We start from the raw sequence: 17,061 nt of genomic DNA, 5'->3' as shown, positions 1-17,061 counted from the left end.
CATATCACTAATATCGATATCAGTAGCCGGCATTTATACAAGGGTGTCCTGACAAAAGCGAGTGTTTTAATTAGTTGTTAAAATATAGACATCAAACATATGAATTAGTGTTAATATACACAGAAATTGGTGTTAATAAACAAAGATGTAAATAAAAGGATGTATATACTAACAACAGCATGCTTCGTTGTCGGTAGGTATACATGTTTAATGTTAGTTTCTTTGGTTTTATGGTCATGTACAGTTTAATTTAGTGCAATATATTGCTACATGTTGTTATGTCTCATGTATTTCTATGATGACTGACATTCAATTAAGATCAGGTGTTTGACTATTTTGTTCATTATTGTGGACTTTAGTAAGAATAAGTCACTTGAATATAGAATTTGATAATCATGGTATCACTGAATCACTTGTAGCATTTCAATGAAACTATAAACTATCTCTTTAAAAAAAGGAAAACACAGTCTGATTGTTGTAATAAGTATTTAGTAGTTATGTTTTTGATTTAAAATGAAAAATAAATCGTTATTTCAATATACATTTAGGTTTCAACTAAAATCATAGGTAATAATCGTAGTTTTACCGTTGTTAATTTAATATTTTGAATTCGGTTAAAACGTTAAAGTTGGAGAAGAGGAAAGGGAGGGGAAGCAAACTTAGAATTTAGAAACATTCACAGATGTGCTTATACGGGCGGGTATTGTAAAACCTTCAATGTTCATGACCTCCAACGTCGTTTGTCATTTTAGAGCTAGATATCTGCCAAACAGCCGATATTATTATCCAGCTGTGTCTATTGGCCGTGATTTTACGCCGCTTGTGCGACCGTGTTGGGCTTTCTACAGATTCTGTTTGTCTCTATTTTATTGTCACATCAGTGTTATTTGTGACGTGTGCACGTGGCTGCTGTAAAATGTTTCAGCGTACATTTTATCATAGATGTTATATTTTCGATCTTTGAAGATTGTAGTTATAAGTGCATGTCTTTCTTATTTTAAATTCATTCCATTTTGGTGTTTTTTTCTAGTCGGATGTCTCCAGTATTCCTCAATTGAATACAGATTATTCTCCCTTAGGATATGCTGTCTGCTTTGTCTATCAACAGCGTATCCGTAATATGCAGGCTTCAAGGCATCTGACTCCCTTTCAAAATAAATAACTTTTACTTTATTTCGACCATTGTTTTCTCGTTGAGGGCACATGCATTTTTTTTACTTGGGGATCAAATGCCGCTTCTCACGTGTCACACTGAAGGTTCCATTTCCACCATATGAACACATCTGCCGATTTTTTTAAAATTTATACTTTTACTAGGTAATGTTTAGTGTTGAATTCTGTTTAGGGGTCGTAATTACCACTTCTGTCCATGAACAGGCTCAATCAATTTTGCCGTGTTGGGCTGTCTTTTATGGGCTATTCTATCTTACACGTACACGTATTGAACGTCGCCACCAGTTACAATTTTAATTTTTGCAACTGTTTTAATGAATTCGGAAAATTTCAATTACTTGTCAAAAATATGAAAAATTTTAATATGACATTAAGTTGACGTCACTGTTACATAACGCAATTTCATGTTGACTCTTAACGATCATAGGGATCAAGCTCTGACCTTTCCCACGATAAAATGTTTGGCGTGTTGCGCCGTAGGGTCACATAGGCGGTAATTTTTAACATAGAAAATAAACATGTTGACGAACTTGAAGGAATAAGAATTTGTCATTATATTGTGAACATAGAATTGACCAAATACAGTTTGCCATCAATGGTAAAATAAAGCATGCATGTGTCAGCTTATTTTTAAATTACCTTCATATTGTTGTAGCAATGGATTTTAGAACATGTGAGAAGCTCAAGAAATAGCACTGAATATAAAATAATTTGCGACGGAACAAAGAGATATTATGACTACCATACAAAAAATACTAAATCACTATAATTATGGTTTGATAATTGAACCCCCTCCCCAAATATGCAACAGATTGCTGGTGTCGAAGACATTGCGATATACATGTATCTTTATATAATTCTATTTGTTATAAAAGATCATTTTCTACGCAAGTTATATGATATCAAACTGTCTAAAGTTATTAAAATTATTCGACGGTGATGTCGTGAGGACGTTTTGCCCGTGTTTTATCAGCCACTACTATGTTATTCACGTGCATTTACTAAACCGATTCTTTTAGCTCCCCGACGTTGAATTATAATTGTTCAAAGGAAATTCATGTCTTAAATGCTTTTCATGCAATGCTTAATTGTTAAGGCGGAAACTTTTGCCATTAATAGGGAAATTTTATATGTTATCATTTGGATGAAATAAAATAAATTAGTTTGACTGATTTGTATGTTAAAAATTGTCAAGTTAAATAATTGGATTATAGTTGTGATTCTTAAGTACATTTGTTGAAATGGATTAACACTTATTACGTGAAGTAAAAATAAATTGAAATGAATCAATATTCAAAGGAAATATGTTTTCTTGCAATGTCTTGGATTATAAAAGGAAAGTCATGACAACAAGGGTTTATGGCATATTTGTATAATTTTGACTGAAAACCTAAACAAAATACAAAATAGAAAAAAAATATTGAAATTTTAATAATGAAATAATAATGACAATGTTTTTAACGGATAATATACCTTTAGATGACTTTATGACAGCATTGAACTAAATATTTTTACATTCCTTGAATGTGAACATGATATGAAAGTTTGAGTTTTAAATTCGTATTTTTACAAATGTTTTAATTCTATTACTTTAAGGTTTCATCGAAGTGGGTCTTGGGGGTATGCACATCAGGTCATTGAGCGCGACACAAGTACATGTTGACCCCTGTCTGGCTAGCACACTTCGTAATATATCTCATATTAATGAGAGGTACGCCAAATTGGAAAACAACTGTCTTTATACTGACCGCAGAATTGAAACCGCTTGGTTTTATGCCGGTGTGGATCCTATAGTGACGTTTCCACCAAGCCTCTGTAGATGTGGATATAAGTTTCCTATATGGATGAATGGTAATCCTAAACATATTTGTATAACCCGCTATGAACGTTTTGAAAACTAGCATACATATTGTCCGAAATGAACACTGTTGGCATTACCGATTTCTTTTTATTTACTTAATTTGCAGCAGGTCTGATTCAATTTTTCCACGGCAAAACGTCCGTGCCGCATGGGAATTTTACATGGCTTTTTGTACATAGTTTTCGTACAAAACATAATACCCCTTATTATCTATAAATTAAATTCGCTCACTGATGTAACGTCATTTACCTTGTTTTGTCTAAATATATGTGTATGTAAAATAAATGCCGCTTAAGAAGACCGAACGGTCAAAAGCGACGTCAAATTCAAATTAGCGGTTTCTAACTATTAAAGTCTTATACAATATTTATGGTTGGTTTGATCATTATGTAATGGATACAGTACGAGTTTATCTTCAAAAGTGTCTTCTTACAGACGTAAGAAGACTGCTTGCTAGGACAAACAACAAATTGTCCGAGGCGAAGCCGAGGATAAAATGCTGTTTTTCCTAGCGAACTGTCTTTTTCACGTCTGTAAGAAGACACTTTTGAAGAAAAAACGAGTAACTGTATCCGACTTATACGACGTTTAATAAAACACATTTAATAATTGTTGAGAACGTCAACACATTGTTGACTAACGCCGGCATGTGGGGGTGTATAGTAACTAGACAAGATGCGTTGTAGTTTCCAGGTTCGACCTTTACTGATCAACATTCATATATAGTATAAACAACAAAACAATGTTAAGTCGGAAGTGACGTTAACGTAAGCGCGGAACGTCACGTTATGCAAGGCGCTATAAATGACGTTATCAATTCCCGACATACTCGGGGCGCGAAATGTTATTTAAAGTTTAGTAATAAATCCATTATTTGAACACTACAGTTGCTATAGTATCTCATATAAAGTATTATTAATTAAGAAACAGTCATAAATATATTGAATACAGTCTCTTATTCATGTATCACCTTTCCTTTGAAATTTTAGATTAATACATTTCGAGGGGGTAAAGTTTTACAATTGCGCGATTTGTGAGTCCATTTTGAGTTCGAATTTTAGCACTTCGAATAAGTCCATCTTTTCCTGGCACGAGTTCTTCAACCACAGCAAGTTTCCATAATAAGCGGGGAACATCATCGTGGACTAATACCACGTCTCCAACGGATATCGTCTGGTCATTTTTGCCAGTAGTCTGATGACGTTCTCGTAAAGCTGTCAGATATTCGTGACGCCATCTATCCCGGAAGTGGTTGATTAACTTCGTTTGTATTGTAGCCTGTTTGATAACTGACGAACGGTCACTTGGCGTTGGGAATGTACATGAAAGGACATCTTCATAAGGGAGTTTGGTTATTCGTCTGCCATAAAGTAAGTGTGATGGTGTAAGTACTTCCGGTTCATCTGAATTACCAGAACACACATATGTCAACGGCCTATCGTTAATCATTGCCTCGATTTCTGTGATAACAGTCTGTAAAGTTTCGTAGGTTACATAGGAACGTCCTAGCACTTTCTTTATTGTTGTTTTCGTCAGACCTATGAGACGTTCCCACATTCCACCAAACCAAGGGGCGCGTTTAGGTATCATCTTCCACTCAATTCCTCTGTTGTTGAGTTCTTCTCTAACTGTGAGTGAGTGAAACAAATCTCTTAGTTGTTTTGAGGCTGATATGAAGGTGTTAGCGTTGTCTGACATCATGACGTAAGGGACAGATTTTCTGCTACAGAAACGTCGGAAAGCTTGTAGGAATGATTCTGCTGATAGGTTTGAAACAAGTTCTAGGTGAACTGCTCTCGTAGTAGCACATGTAAACAAGCATAAGTAAGCTTTTATGTCTCTTTTGTTACTATCCCGAACCAGTAATGCTCCAGAGAAGTCTACTCCTGTATAAGTAAAGGGTTTGACGTCAGAAACTCTACACTTTGGTAATGGAGGTGGGTCAGGTGCTGAATAGGGTTTCCCAATAACCTTCACACAACATGTACATTTACGTAAAATGTTTTTAACAGTTTGACGAATCGAGGGAATCCAGTACTTCTGTCTTAAAAACGTAATAGTTGAACTAACGCCGGCATGCAATAATCTAGAATGTGCGTCGTTGACAACTAACTTTGTAAAAGGATGCTTAGCTGGTAGTAGGTACGGGAACTTGGTAAGTACGTCTAATGGAGCATTGTGGATACGACCACGACACTTTAATATGCCATTGTCTAAGAATAACTGAAGTTGTCTACATAATGGAAGTTTGTTTCTTTTTGATTTTGTATCTTCTATTTCTGCTTGATATTTGGACATCTGGCAACTCCGTATGCACATCTCCTCAGCTCTGCGTAGTTCGTCTGTAGTTAACAAGTCTAATCTTCCAGTATGACTCCCGCCTCGACACTTGAATATAAAACGCAGGACATAAGCTGTAACCCTGAGCAGCTTTCTTAAGGAACTGAATCTTGACATGTCTATGAAACTGATATTACTTAATGGTAAAATTGTATCTTTTGGCTTGGTTGCTGGGTCAATAAACGTTGTCATGGTAACGTAAATATCTTTTTCTTGCCAAACTGGCCAACTGTCAGGTGTGGTAAGCCATGTAGGTCCATGAAACCATAGATTACTGTTCTTGAAGTGAGTCACAGAGATTCCCCTCGTAAGTAAATCGGCAGGGTTTTCTTTCGTCGGACAATATTTCCATTTCCGGTTTTCGGACAGCGCGTGGATTTCAATCACTCTGTTCCTTACAAATCGTGGAAGGGTTTTAGGCGTCTGAAGCCAAGAAAGCACAATCTGGCTATCTGACCAAAGGTATATCTGTGTTATGCTGGTGTTTTGCTGCAGGTGTTTACTGAGTCGGGATCCAATTACTGCCGCCATTAGCTCTAACCTAGGTAATGTTAACTTCTTCAATGGAGCAACCCGAGTTTTAGCCATTACAAGAGTAGATTGGTTGTCTCTACAGATGTAAGCCGTAGCACCATACGATACCAAGCTAGCGTCGCAGAATATGTGAATGCACGTGTTTCTTGATGCGTTTAATGTATTTTCGAAGTAGTATCTAGGAAACGTAGTTTTTGTCACGGAATTCAAATCTGTTATTAAACTACGCCATTTTTCTTGAATACTGTCAGGTAATGGCATATCCCATTCAAACTTCTGTTGCCATAACTCCTGTAGAAGTAATTTAGCTCTGATGGTAACTGGACTAAGTAAACCTAAGGGATCATAGATTCGAGATGTATGCTGCAATATTTCTCTCTTTGTTACAATCTGGGTATTTGGTATGTTTCTGACCGGATACAGTAAAACGTCACTATTTGTGTCCCATTTCATTCCAAGTATCTTAGGAGTTTGTGCATTATCTATTACTGAATCGTTGATTGCTTGTTTTTGAAGCATTTTACTATTTGAACTCCAGGACCTAAGGTTAAAACCTGCAGATGACATTAGCTCACGAGACTCGGTGTAGAATTGTAGAAGTTGTTCTTCCTGTTGGAAACTTGATATCACGTTATCAACGTATAGATCTTGACGTAGGTATTCGCTAGCTTTCTTGTCGTTGTTAAGTTCAAGGTGCTTAAGTATAGTTGCGCAGAGAATAAAAGGGGACGACGTAGCCCCAAAAAGGACTGCTCGGAATCTATATGTTGTCAATTCGCTGTTGGGGTTACTAGGATCACTGAGCCATAGAAATCGCGTCACATCTCGGTCGTTCTCGTCAAGAGTGATGTTGAGGAAAGCTTTCTCAATATCGGTTGCTATGGCGTATTTATTCATTCGAAAACGAATAAGAATTCCAGTTAAATCATTCAGTTCAGGTGGTGTCGACATCAAGCAATCGTTCAGACTAGGCTGGTCACGTGACTTACAACTGCAGTCATACACGATGCGGATAGGTGTCGTGTTCGAGTCCTTCTTTACATAATGATGTGGTATATAATGTACAGGGTTTGATGTGGTAACATTTGCATCACATTTTTCAATAAAACCGCGTTTTAACTGATCTTCTATGATTTGTCCATAGTTTTTAAGTATATCCGGTTCTGTTGAAAGCCGTTTAATTGTGTTTTCTGTACGCTTTCTGCAAATTTCGTAATTTGTAGGAAGTACGGAATGATCTTCTTTCCAGGGCAGTTTTGCAACATAACGTCCATCTTTGTACGTGATACAGTTTTCTTTATACTCGTTAAGTATACCGGAAGTAGATTTCTCAGTATCATCTTCTAATATCCCCATAGATTCTAACTTCCAGAATCTCTCAAGATCTGTGGCATTAGGTGGCGCTGTTACAACATTAAACATATAGCTAACAGACGACGCATTTTTAACTTCCGGAAGAGGTCCTGACAGTAAATAACCGAGCTTTGATTTCACTGCCGTAGGTCCGTTGCCCCTAACAACCTTATTCTGCACGATTTGCCAAAAATAGTCGGCTCCAATCAAGAGTGATATCTCGAAATCGTCGTCAGTGTCGGTAATAGGATGTGCAAGTTTAAGACCTTCGATATATTTCAAACATTTAACATTTCTCTGCAAGTTAGGTAATGGTACAGCAATGGTTGGTACAATAAGTACGTCAAGTGGTATTATCTCTCTATGTTCGACGTGTAGAAACACTCTGCCTGTGGGTATATGACGACACTGTTCTGATTTGCCACCAAAAGATGCTAATGATATAGTGTCCGAACCGTTGGGCTTTAATTTCAGTTTCTCAGCAAGCTCTTCCGTAATAAATGACCTTTGAGCACCTTCGTCAAATAATATGTTTGTATTAGTTATGGTATGGTCTTGGGAGCTTACTTGAGCGATAGCAGTCTTGAGTAGAATGTTCGATCTTTGATGCGTAGTTGAATGAAGAATAGCAGTTCCTGCATTTCCTGTTTGACCGGAAGTAGAGCTTATAAATGATGTTGCATGTGGATTCAAATCGAAATTCGATGGTTGGTCACAAATACTAGAATGGTGCTTTCGCTGGCATTTCTTGCACCGAAACTTAGAACGACACTCTGAAACTTGGTGTTTTCCCAGGCAATTATAACACATACGTTTAGATTTAATGATAGTTAGTTTTTCTTCACGTGTTTTAACTTTTTCACAATCAAGCGACTTGTGGTCACCTTCACAGAACAAACATAATTTCTTACCCTTATCATTATCTCTTGTGTGCGAAAATTTCTTAGATGGGTATTTTTTCTTTCCGGTTCCGGTGAATAATGATGCCGTCGGCAAGTGTGATTCTCTTATTTCGTCAGTTATGCCCATTTCTAGGATGTTTATTTCTCTGGCGATAGAAGTTCTCAAATCTTGTATGTGCCATCGTACATTTCCGTGTTCTCGAGCTAAATTTCGTCGTACTTCGGAGGGAAGTTTTTTCATGATTATGGGTATCAATAAATCACCATAGGAACCCTGACTCTCACCTAAAGATTCTAAACCCCGGATGTAGTTTTCCATTTTGTCGTGAAACCTGCGTAGACTCGTTACACTGTTGTCTGGAATCGGCAAATCTAAAAGCGACTGCATGTAACTATCTATTATTTTATGAGACTGTCCGAATCGTTCTTGTAACAAATCTATTGCATTCTGGTAATTTCCGTTAGTTAATGGAAAACCTGCTATGGCGGTATATGCAGTATCTTGTAGTAAGGAACGTAAATAGTTGAACTTTTGGACATCAGATAGTGTTTGGTTCAAATGTACAGCAGCCTCATACGAGTCCCAGAATGACTGCCATTTTTCAACATCTCCATCAAACGTAGGTAAACTCAGTTTAGGTAGTCTGTGAAAAGATGAATTATCAGACGACACTCTGTGGCTATGATTAGAAAAGTTCTCACTTGATAAAGTTCTAGCACTACCGTTAATGTCCTGTGAATTACGGATCACGCTGCCGCTGCCAGTGTAATTAGATTTGGTGATATCTTCCTTCAGTTTTCGTAGTTTCAAACGTAAATCAATAGAATATTCGTCACTCTCTACCAATTCTGTTTCCAAATCGTCAATATCTGCATGATTAACAATCTTATCGTTGAGATTCTTGATAATCTCGGCTTTTTCTTCCATGATTTCGAGTAGGTTTGACTTCTCCGAAAGTGACAACTCGTCGTTAAATTTCTCCAGTTGTCTAGAAATAAGACGTCGCTGGCCCTCTCTAGTAGAAATAAGCTTCTGTAAATTCATTGTGATTGTAGAATTTCTCACGGCACCAACAATGTGGGGGTGTATAGTAACTAGACAAGATGCGTTGTAGTTTCCAGGTTCGACCTTTACTGATCAACATTCATATATAGTATAAACAACAAAACAATGTTAAGTCGGAAGTGACGTTAACGTAAGCGCGGAACGTCACGTTATGCAAGGCGCTATAAATGACGTTATCAATTCCCGACATACTATATCTGAGAGATCAATTATGTCATTCAACATTGAAACCGTCTCTGAACATGTTTTGTGTCAATCTTATATGGATAACGTTTTTGGACCCAAACTTTGGTAAGTTTTTTATTCACATACTTAGCTTAACGCAATAATCAGCTGTATATGGCCGATGATTTGTGTGTATGGGGTACAGTTAATGTAAGTTTCGCCAATGCTAAAATCAACAGTTTCAATGTTCCTGGAAATGGCCATCCAATTCATTTGATTCATTTCTCGATTAACTAAATTTACCCATGAGTTGCGCTTTCTGTTTCGCTACAATTTTCCGTCAGTTTCTATGGTGTCCTGTTTGAGGCAGTTACGATTTAAGATTGACTAAATCTCTTGTATTACATGTAGCTCGACAACTCACAAAATAGGTAGAGCTATTGTGAATTTTGACAGAGCGACGGTATTTTTTGAAGATAAAAAATTCTATATGATTCAGGCTCTTATTTTACTATCAAGCAAACGCACTGGCTCTTGTTAATATATAAATTAGCGAGATTTAACATTCTCGTTCGAAGACTTTTCACTATAGACACTGTCGAAAGAAACATGCGAAAATTAAGGTTACAGTTGCTTGCCTCAAGATGAGTCAAAATATTTCAAGAAAATCAAACATCAGAAATGTGTACTATAATTTTAGAAAAAAGTAAAATGATGCAAAATTCAAGTAATACATGTTTTTCAAGTGATGTGCGGTTAAGGACTGATTTATCAGTATTCACAGCTATATTTCTATTGCGTTAGTAACGCAGTAAGGCATATTTATGCATATTTTGACCACATATTTTGGTAATTTACGTGGGCAGAAATGACATTGATAATGAGTAAATTGCTTCCTTTATATTAAACATTCAAATACATTTTCAAACTTTTCATGAAAATTAGCATGAGTCTTAGCATGAATCTGGAGGCGTGCTGCTTTAATCATCACGAAGATTTAAGTATGAGAAAGTATAAGCATGAGACAACTTCAACGTTGAATAGCTCGAAAATTTCTTGCGAGAATGTAAAATATTGCCACTTTATCTATAAAATACAGAAAGAGGGGTAAGACTTTAGAAAAAAAGGCATGTCAATAGGAGATCTTCAACTGACCCAAGCAGAACACCGTATATTTCAACTGTATTAAATCCACGTGGAAATTAACAGTTATTTGAAAGTGTCTTCTTACAGACGTAAGAAGAGCTGTGCTGGGGGTATAGTCGTGTAACTTATTTTTACAGGTGCAGATTTTACAAATGAAAGCTACTATCCCACACAAAACTAGTCTTAAACATTAATATACTTGTTAAAAGTTATTAAATAAGTATACAAGTACAATTTGCAGTTTCCACGAGATAACTGTGACCTAATTGTTGTAATGTTTCACTTGGCACAGATGCAAACACCCCCTATTATCACACCCGTCAATCTGAAGCGGGCGCAGTTAAACTTTTTATATTAATGATAGTTTAAAACCGAATTACTAGATACGTTCTTCATTTTATGTCTCTTTTTGTTATAAATTGTTCAAAAATCGACTGCAGGATAAGAAAACTTACCAAGCGCACAACTGTTCTACGCACAAGCAACGGAGCTGCGTGTAAACAATTGAATGGTGTGTTTATTCTTTAAGTCAATATTTACAAAATAAAACAGCATGGTAAACATCACATGTACAAAAACTTTACAAACATGTTCTTTTTTCGGACAAGACATTTACCAATCATCTAGTTCCATATAAATGTACGTGGCCGTGGTGAAATTGTATCTTTTGATAACATTTTATTTCAAAAACGCACAAACAACAATGTGTGGGATAGTAGCTTTTACACCAAAATGCATTACTGATTTGGTCCGTTATAATGAATTTATTCTTGTAATGTAATATGCCAAGTCGGATATTTTGTTTTAAATAAACTGTTACACAATATCATACTTTATAGTAAGTGTTATCTTTGTTCAACCATTCCTTTAATATGCGAATGCAGACTAGGTGAATGTCATCAAAAATATGATCATATATAGTGTTCATATAATTCTTTCTTGAAGGAACACTTCCAAGCCCTGATGATGGGGTAGTCAACCGAACAGCTTGTATCAAATTCACGCAGCCTTGCTATAGAAAATTGGACATAAAGATAAAAAACTGCGGGGAGTCCTATATTTATCATCTTACGCCGCCAGGACTGGATGATTCTGGATATTGTTTTGGTATTTTATATTCATCTTTTAACATTGAAATTATTTGTCTTTTTGATATAATGTTAATTATATAAGACTCCTTGTAAATGTATGAATAAACAATTATATTATTGTGTTAATGTCTAAATTCAGTATTTCAAGTTAATCGTCAGTTGACATATTTTACGATATATCATTCCTCGAGTTTTCTATTCAGTAGTTCATTTAGCGCAGCTTTGCTTGATATCTAAACAGACCAGAACAAAACTTGAAAGAAATGTCGATCAATGTTGGAATGTGTATGAAAATTTAAATAGTTCATTGCTAACCTATAGTGAGAATTTAATGAAATTATCATAACCCATTTCATGGTTAGCTGATAAATCGATGATAAATTATACTTTTCAATCAATGAATAACCACTTTTAATTACCTACTGATCTTGTTTGATAAAAAAAAACAAATGAAAACAATATTTCTTATCCTACAATTAACATGTAAATAAAGTGACAATTAATATTTTTCAGGTATCGAAAAACCAGGTGAGATCAACATTTCGAGTACTTCTAAATTCTTTATCACTGATAAAACGATTTTGTTAGCTAGTAACATTCCTAATTTAAACCCGAAATAAGGTACTGTACTTAATGCTACTTTTGAATGAATAGTAACTTATGTCAAATCTTACGTAATAAATAAACGATTTATGTTTACAGCTGCAGACTACTCGCAAATAAATTAATATAGTTATCAGTATTATTTGTTATTTCTTTCATAGAAATAAATATAATTTCTCAGACATCAATATTTAATCATAAAATGTGCTATATTTAAGAACCCCCAAAAGCGCCAGATGAACACAAACTACCTAATGCAATCGTTTCAATTCAACAAAAAGAAACAACAGACAACAGTGTTACCTGTACAGTCAATATTACTGCTATCGATGATAATTATAAGGCTACTATTGAGTTAGTTAACTCTGACGGATTAGTCATTCAGACCATAGTTTTAAACAAGAAGTTAATGTTTTATACGTGGGTTGATCTTTCGACAGCGACAAATTATACCATTCATGTATATGTCTTTAACAACGGAGTGAAGACAGAAATTGCTTCGGCGTGGGTAGTAACAAGTAAGACCAATCATTTCTGCAATTTTACTTTAGATTGTAAAACCTAAGTATTGAAGAAAGGACCAACTACTTTACACTTGGTATAAATCACTAACTTACGTTCGTATACCATACATTACATATATAAGTTTTACTCATAAATCTAGGTTTTTTTTAAACTTTAACGATGTAAATAAAACTTGTTTACACATTTTTTTCAAAATGTTAATTTGAATCTTATTTTTAGAAGCGCCATATCGCCCAGCAAGAGCCCATGTTGATGTGTTACAAAATACAATAACCAACAGTGGGTTTTCTTCTGTTATAACCTTTGATTATGGAAGCGACAATAAAGCCGGATATGGAAAACTCGTACAACAGGACGGCGTTGTCATTCTGACATTCCCGGTGGACAATAGTTCATACAATCGAACTTTCAAGGGTCTAAATGTCGGAACAAAGTATACGATTGAAGTGTACATTAACATACACGAGGAACACATACAGCTTGCGCATGAATCCATTTTTACAAGTAAACACATTTCGTTAAGTTCTAATCATATTCCCATGCATTTAACTCTGTATATATCTTGCAAAATCAAGGTTATCAACTTGCATTGAATGTTACTCGACAGCCATGACCGAAAAGCTAACTGTAAAAATTAAAAAACTGAAATTCTCTAATATGCCACCGCCATCAGTTTAGTTGACTATATTTCCTTGAAGTATGCATTCAAAATAAACTGGAAAAAACACCAAAAAAAGATACAAAACAAAAACAACGACAACATTTTGATAATTACAATATAATTTCTTCATACATGATGTTATGATGACTAATTTCATTTCAGAGCCAGAAATTGAAGTCTTTATTGAATCGAAGTGGGATGAAGAAATGATTCGAAATTTCACAGTATTTCAATGCAACTTTAATCATTCACCAGAAACTACATATAGAGTTGCATGGTTTGTTCAAAGTAAAGAAGGAAATCATACTATAGAGAAAACAGCTGGAGTTGGTGAAGAAATAGAACGACTTTTTGCAACAGAAAAAGACCTTATGAATCATCATATTGCACTGCCATTTACTGTAAATAACATAATTATAGTTGTTATTTCTGTTTAATTGCAAAATTTGTTAATAAAAAAAAACACATAACATAACAGTTCTATTATATCATGAAATTTTAGGAAATAAACTAATGTGTTCAAGCGTCATTGTAGGAAAATTATTTTCATACATACATACATACATCGCAATTTCTTCTAAGTCGGTCAGTCATATCATTATTAATTAAACTTATGTATTCAAATGTCAAGATAGGAAATTGTTTTCATATAACTCACATGAGATCAAAACAAAGAAAAGAAAGGCACTTTATTTTCATCTAAATATCGCATATGTACGTAATAAATCAACAATTTACGAGTTTACTTTATCTGTTAGTTAACAATTCTAGATTTGAAATATTTTGCTAAGCAGTCTTAAGAACGTGGACAGTAACTTAAGGGGCGTGGACGGTAACTTGCACTTTCCATTTCCATCCATGAACAGGCTCAATCAAACCGAGCCTGCGACATTTTCAATTTTGTCTTGTTGGGCTTTCTTTAGGATTTATTTTGAACATATTTACTGGCAAACGTCGGTAATTAAAGAAAGGCTTTCATGACATATATTTCATATATAAATCAATACATGTGATGCCTGTTAGAAATGGTATATCAACTATTACATTTCTGTTTCAGATCGCCTGTAAAGTATTTGAAATACCACAAGTTATTAAAGAAGAGCTTTCACCTGCGTCAACGAGTTTATTTGCTGGAATCAAGGTACAAGAGTCTTATAGGCTAAATCTTTGTCTTTATGTCAAGCGCTCTATAAACATCAGTAAGAGATAACCTTATCATTTCCATTTCTTTTAAAAGGCTAAATAAATTATAATAATATTTTAAGAGACATGCGTACATTTCATAACTGACCGACATACCACTGAAACATCGTAGGTATAAATACTTTAAAACAACAAAAAACTAAACTCTTCAACAGGTTTCCTTTTAATATGAAATTGACACATAGTCAAAATAAATGAGTAATTTTCATAATTTTCACTTTCATCAACTTTTAGATATTGACACCGACGATAAGTATGCACAGGGATGAGACTGCATCAATTATGATCTCTCCAACTATTCCATTCGGCTGCACCATCCTGCAAAAGACAGGGATAATCAGTTGTAATCTTCTTACATTGGCAATATCTATTCCAGTCAGTAAAAACTGTACCGGTAAATTTACCACAATTAAGTTTATTTTCTCTACAAAAGTACTTAAGTGTTTTGTCAATCAATACAATTTCGTTCCTTGCTGGTCACATATAAGTATATCATATTCATTTTCCTTTTTGGAAATTGCAATGACAACGTTAACTTTAACCCTTAGTTTTGAGATGTTTCTTGGTTAATTGAATAACTATTTTAAAATTTAATTTTCTTTCAATTTCTCAGCAATTTTCAAAATCAAAATGAAACACATTTTTTTATTATTCAAAAGTAAATGTATTTTATAAAATTATTAAATGTATTTATTAAATGAGTATGAATCTGGCATAATCATGTTCATCGGAATATGCATATATTATCGGTACAATGGACTGTTTATGAATATAACATAATCTATTCATTGAAATTTGTATCTAAATAACATTATATTTATCTGTATATTGGAATGTGCATAAATCTAGCATCATCATTATAATTATGTACATTTGGGTGTGTTTTTGTACGTGCATTTTAGCTTTCTGGTGAAAATACAGTCATTTTCGACTGTCGAAATAAATACGAAAATCTGTTTCCCTATTCGATACATTCTTTTTTATTGAATAGCCTGTATTATAATATTATGCCAAACATAATGATTGACTTCTGTATGTTACGTTTGTACATTTCTGTGTGTCTTGGATGTATCGTGCGTTTATTTATTTGATTTTAAAACGTTTCATCAATTTTAAAACTGATATTGCGACCGTTTCAACTTATTCAAATGGCGTGTAGATACACTCCCTAATGACGTTCCCATATTCAAACGCGTATTATTTACATTATAACAACAAGACGATTAGTTTATCAAAGGAAAAAGTTCCTTCTTTTGTTTCGTTCGCATTCATACTACTCATTTTCATTGAAGGTGTAAAACGGGCTCGTGAGAGTACAACTCAGCACAATCAACTCGGGCGATACGTACCATCAGAGTAACACATTTATGTAACATTCTCTATGTATCTAGTGCAATACATATATCTCTAACATTGTTATTATCATATTGCACAGGCCTTTCAACAAGAAAATGCACAATCACTGTACCGGGAAATGCTGGTAGCATTAGTAGTCTTCAAATACAAGCTACAGAAGATGGACAATACGGCGTACAAAAAGATGCTACACATAAAGTGATCCTAAGAACAAATCACGTGTCAGATGATTCGATATGGAGGGATTATACATTACCTGCTGTGACGGTAAGACAATATAAAGCCAAACAAATAATAACAATAAAAGAAATAATATAACATAGGATAAAACGGAAGAAGTTATAATAGTGATGTTAAAAATCAACAATATCTAATATCATGCAAATAGAAATTTGCCAGATTATTGTCAAAATTTAATTCATATAATTATACAAATGAAAGTAAAAGACATAGAATAATTTTCAGGTTTTGGTTAAACCGGAAACAAGCACGTATTATCGAGGTAAAAGATGTGAAGCTTTGAACGACCCACACATGTACACATTTGACGGGAAGTAAGTGCTTAAAAATTCTCAAATATAAATTAAATGTTTTAAATTGTTTAATTAAGTATTATATAAGGAAAACAAGCTGTGTACCTTTTATCATTAGCTTGAATTCAAAATTCTCAAAATACGTCGGTTTTACATACGGAATAGTTTGGATTATATAGAATTTAATAATCAACTGTTTTTTGTCCGGAAATTTCATAGATATTTTGTTTCTGCATCTTCCATTTCAGGCGCTACGAACACCACGAACACCTGTCGGACGAATACGTCTTGTACACTCACGTATCATACACAGCCAAGGTAAACTTTTTAGGTTTAAATAGTCCTAAAATACTGCTTATCGCGCAAAAAAGCTTTTCGTGTATATTAGGGAATATACATACACTCATATCACTGACTAAAGAATTGAGACATCTGGACCAATTGTGCTGAACATTTGGAAATATCTTAGAAATGACTTAAGGGGCAGCATTGACGGTTTTTGACATGACAGACCGGAAATATATTTTTGAGATTTTATACTATATGATG

At 34.5% G+C, this 17,061-nt stretch overlaps 1 protein-coding gene across 1 annotated transcript; it reads left to right on the top strand.

Annotated features, from left to right (window-relative positions):
• Positions 1-29: 29 nt before the first annotated feature.
• On the top strand, positions 30-16,891 carry LOC132758629 (uncharacterized; the record flags this gene model as incomplete). The annotated part of the gene is made up of 12 exons (XM_060750323.1): positions 30-193; positions 2,770-3,024; positions 11,486-11,647; positions 12,145-12,159; positions 12,453-12,752; positions 12,979-13,263; positions 13,583-13,821; positions 14,478-14,561; positions 14,858-15,017; positions 16,059-16,246; positions 16,445-16,533; positions 16,761-16,891. Coding segments are annotated over exons 1-12 (1,942 nt in total), but the record flags the coding sequence as incomplete, so codon positions are not given.
• Between the last annotated feature and the right edge of the window lie 170 nt (positions 16,892-17,061).

This window comes from Ruditapes philippinarum, unplaced genomic scaffold (assembly GCF_026571515.1).
Source record: "Ruditapes philippinarum isolate M1 unplaced genomic scaffold, ASM2657151v2 ctg6921_1_1_1_1, whole genome shotgun sequence".
In the NCBI taxonomy this organism is placed as follows: domain Eukaryota; kingdom Metazoa; phylum Mollusca; class Bivalvia; order Venerida; family Veneridae; genus Ruditapes; species Ruditapes philippinarum.
This window is presented reverse-complemented; position numbering and strand designations above follow the sequence as displayed.